Here is a 4,269-nt window from a genome sequence, read left to right as displayed (position 1 = left end):
GGGTCGGGACAGAACTCTACCACCCCTCCCCAGTGAGTCCTTCCGGTGGCCAAAGAGGCCTCCTGTGGGAAGGGCAGGAGTGTAGGCAGGCCACATCCAAATCAGAACCAGTAGGAGAATGATCCAGCCACTCGCTCAGCCAGTCTCTGCCTCAAAGACACCTACACTGGGGTGTGTTCTCCAGGGGACCCCAGTGTGGGGTGCTCCCCAGGCTGGAATCCTGAGGCCCTTCCCTCCCTCACAGCCCAGGGCTTCCGTCCAAATCAGGGCTGGAGGATCAAGAAGTTTGGTGAGCACAGAGGTAGCACTAAATGATACCAAAAGCATCCAAAGAAGATGGAAAAAATGCATAGTCAGTGGACCAAAAAGCACTCATTGACAGTGGTGATAGTTTTTTTTTGTGCTAACATGGCACCCGTAGGACCTTGTGGGTGGAGTCTAGCCTGTCAATCAAGTCACAGTCAGGTGGTGCTTCCTTGTGGGTGTGACCTCGTAACAAGGTCTCCCCCACTCTCTCTCTGCCTTCACCTTCATGCTGGTGAGCCACGCTGAGGCTGGCGAGCCATGCTGACACCTGTGCCAGAGCCCTGGAGATGCTTCCATCACCATTTGATCCACAAGGGTTTTCACCCACCAGCCTGTGATCTTCCTGCATCATTGCATGAGTCTGAAGAGGGATTTATGAACTAGTATCAGACTTGTGGACTTCAGTTGGCCTGGGCTGGGCTGTTTTCCTTATATACAGTTACTTCTTGATATAAGCTCTTTTCATACATATATGAGTGTCCCTGGAGTTGTTTCTCTAGTCAACCCGACCTAACACAATATCCAACCATTTCACGAGGTAGCATATGAGCAAGAATCAATGGTACTGAAGAAAGAAGTCCAAACTTCTTCCAACTGCAGGCATTAGTCAAAAGCAAGGGTCCAGGAATTGATTGAATACCCACTGAAATATTTTAAACAAGTTGATGAATTGCTGGAAGCACTCACTTGCCTATGTTTTGACCAACTGGCAGGAGGAGATCCATATTTGCACCCACAGTAAAGGAAGGTGACCCACACAATGCTCAAACTACAGAATAGTCTCATTGACATCACATGTAAGTAAAAACTTTGCTGAACACCATCCAACAATGATTGCAGCAGTACATTGACAGGAATTCAGAAGAGGATGTGTTCAGAAGAGGACATGGAACATGCTGATTTCAGCTGGGTCTTAGGTCAAAGTAAAGAATGACAGAACGATGTTTCCTTGACTACTCAGAAGCACTTGACTGTGTGGATCATAAGAAACTTGACTGTTTTAAGAGTTTAGTATCTGATTCTACTTTGTTAATACTGATTTCTTCTGCTTATTGTTATTGATACAATGGTCGAAAGAAATGACTGGGGGGGAATATGAAAATAGAGAACTTGTAAGCCCTCTTGCCTCAAGCCATTAATTTGATCTTTAGATGTGTTTAGGACACAGAGAAGGCTCTGAAAAGATAAGCCCCACCCAGTGCTTTGGAGAACTCGGGACATTTGCACTCCAAGAGACTTGCCTGGGGACAAGATTGACAGATTGAAGATTACGGGTGGGGGTGGGGGGGGCCCGCGGCAGGATTCTTTGGATTTGAAGTTTGAACTCTAGTGGCTTTTGTCAGAAGCTGGAAAATATCTGGAGCCATGAAGAAAACTCCTCTATGGTACTGAACATTAAAGGGAGCCTGTGGGCAGGCCGAAATGCTTGCTAGGTGACCACCTGGATCCACTTGTTGACAGGCAGTGGGAGAAACGCAGCAATAAAGAGACAGGTTGAGTTTGGCTACTGACACCTGTGGACTTGGTTTACAGAAAAAAGAGAAGACAAGAGTGGGTTGACTAGTCTAAAGCTCATGACCTAGCACGAGGGGGCTAGGCTTGTTGAGTATTGGTGAGAGCCGATGGTCTAAGGCAAGGCGACCACTGGACATCCCAGTGAGGCTAAGAGAGGCAGCCCACATTGAGTTGACCAGAGCTCGACCAGATGAAGAGAAGGTTTTTGAACCTGTGAACTGGTGCATATTGCTGTTGACTTATGAATGGCCTATCCTGATTTGACTTTGCTTATGGATGCCGATTTCACAAGGTTCCAACTGGAATGAAGATTATCAGGTCGAAAAATATGATTGTCTCCTCAGAGCACTGGGTTGATGTAAGCGGGCAACATAGAAATTGGATACTCAAAATTGGGAGGATAAACGCACGAAGTGGTTGGTTTACAAACTTTCATAGGTGGGGGAATATATTCCTAGGATTATAGGATTAAGGTGTTGGTGTTACTTAACTGCAATTGTTAGGCATAGGATATTTTTGTTTTGTTCATTTATAAAATGTTATGTTTAAATGAGGATGGCACATATTGAATTGTATGCATTTTCATTTCATCCTGTTAGATACAGATATGATTTCATTATTGTTTGTTTGAAAATTACATATGGTTGCAGAGTTATGTGAAAGTGTCAAATTGACAAGGGGTGGTCTGGGGTAGGTATATAACCCTTTGTCATTTTGAGGATGAAGAGTGTAGGGGTGGAGTCTAGCTTGTCAATCAGATCATAGCCAATGAGGCCTCTGTGTGGGCATGGCCTTCTCCTGAGAATTCTGGGAAATCCAGTACTTCCTCCTTGCAGGCATGAGACACCTCTCTCTGTCACACCCTGAGAAACAGTGCAGCTGACAAGACACATGGACCTAGTGCCCTAAGTTGGAAGAGCCACATAGGCCTACTCTGATGCAACCAGACCTCTGAAGCCGGAGAAGCCACCTAGAGACCCCTGCCAGCACTGAGATGCTTACAACGCCACTGAATCCAAAGACTTGTTGTGATTGTCCTGCATTTGGCATCACTGCATGTGTTTCGTGAGTCTGAAGAGGACTTTATAGACTGGTATCAGACATATGGGCTAGTATTGGACTTATGGGCTTAGACAGGACCGGGTTGGGATGCTTTCTCAATGTCCAATTCCTCTTGTATATAAACCTCTTTCTTATACACATATGTTGTCTATGAATTTGTTTCTCTAGTCTACCCAGACTAACACAGTGCTCAGGCAGAAGCTATACATGGACCAAGAGGCAGTTGTGCTAACAAAACAAGGGACGACTTACTGCATGGTTCCAAATCAGGAAAGGAGCCTGGCAGGCTTGTGGCCTCTCACAATATGTATTCAATCTGTGTTCTGAGCAATTACCACTTGCCAGTTTGTTACAGCATGGTGGCTTGTATGCTGAGCAAATCTTATTCAATCTGTATGCTGAGAAGCTGGCTTTATGGAGAAGAACGTGGCATCAGGGTCGGAGGAAGGCTTATTAACAAACTTCAATGTAAAGACGACACGACCCCTTTTGCTGAAAGTGAGGAGGGCCTGAAGCACTTGCGGATGGAGATCAGGGATGGCAGCCTTCCTGTGGATGACAACTCGGTGTAACGAAGACCCAAACCCTCACGACTGGGCCAGTAAGCTGTATCATGAAACACGGAGAAAAGACTGGAAACCATGTGTGGCTGCTTACTCCAGAATAGCACAAGCCAACTGGTGTTCCTTTTGTTTGCCGGGTAACTTGACACGCGGGGGTGGGGTGGGTAAAGACAGGGATGGTGGTGCCATCTGTTCTAAACTAAAGGGAGAGCGTCCAGAAGACACTCAAAAGGATTCCCCTCTCAGGGTCACCAGTGAGGGGCCTCAGGTGTAAGTCGTGCTCCGAAGGTGCCTGGCTGCCCTGCGGAGCCCAGACCCCTGGTGCTACACGTTTCCCGCCCCACCCCAACCCCACTCACTTTCTGAAGCAGTGGGCAGCCGTGAGCACCCAGTGGTGACTGAGCAGGGTGGCTCCGCAGTGGTGTGACCTGCGGAAGCGCAGGCTGCCTTGCCAGGGCCACACCCCGTGCTGAGAATCCTGACCCCCCACGATGCGCGGGTGGATGTTCCGAAGGCCGCAGGGCGCTGGAGTGGACACACGGATAGACAGGCGGCTGAGCGGCAGTGGGCGCAGGGGGCTGAAAGGGAAAGGTGTCCCCCCACCCCCAGGATCTCTGAGGGATACAGGGTATCAGAGACTGGTCCCTCCTCCAGGCCCTTCACCTACTTGTGAGCATTGTCCACTTCCCGTCACCTGGGGGAGGGGAGAGGAGAGAAGTGAGGCCCTTAGGCCCCCCAGGGGTGGCCCCACCCCGAGCCCTCCTCCCCCGGAACCATCGCCCCTGCTCACTTGAGGTCTCGAACAGCGACTCCCGGCCCTGGG

General features: G+C 48.9%; 1 protein-coding gene across 1 annotated transcript in view; it reads right to left on the bottom strand.

Moving 5' to 3' along the window:
* The window catches only part of LOC101643818 (testisin-like), a 19,838-nt gene that overhangs the window by 3,236 nt on the left and 12,333 nt on the right, over nucleotides 1-4,269 (bottom strand). Inside the window, exons 2-4 of the mRNA XM_013005501.2 lie at nucleotides 4,237-4,264; nucleotides 4,114-4,140; nucleotides 3,806-3,971 (exon numbers count right to left, since the gene is read on the bottom strand). Of these exons, the coding sequence (XP_012860955.1) occupies nucleotides 3,806-3,971; nucleotides 4,114-4,140; nucleotides 4,237-4,264 (221 nt within the window). The remainder of the gene's footprint in view (nucleotides 1-3,805; nucleotides 3,972-4,113; nucleotides 4,141-4,236; nucleotides 4,265-4,269) is intronic.

This window comes from Echinops telfairi, unplaced genomic scaffold (genome assembly GCF_000313985.2).
Source record: "Echinops telfairi isolate 266 unplaced genomic scaffold, ASM31398v2 ScPeMD7_5;HRSCAF=22, whole genome shotgun sequence".
Taxonomy (NCBI): Eukaryota; Metazoa; Chordata; class Mammalia; order Afrosoricida; family Tenrecidae; genus Echinops; species Echinops telfairi.
Note: the sequence above shows the minus strand (reverse complement) of the source record. Positions and strands in the feature narration are given on the sequence as shown.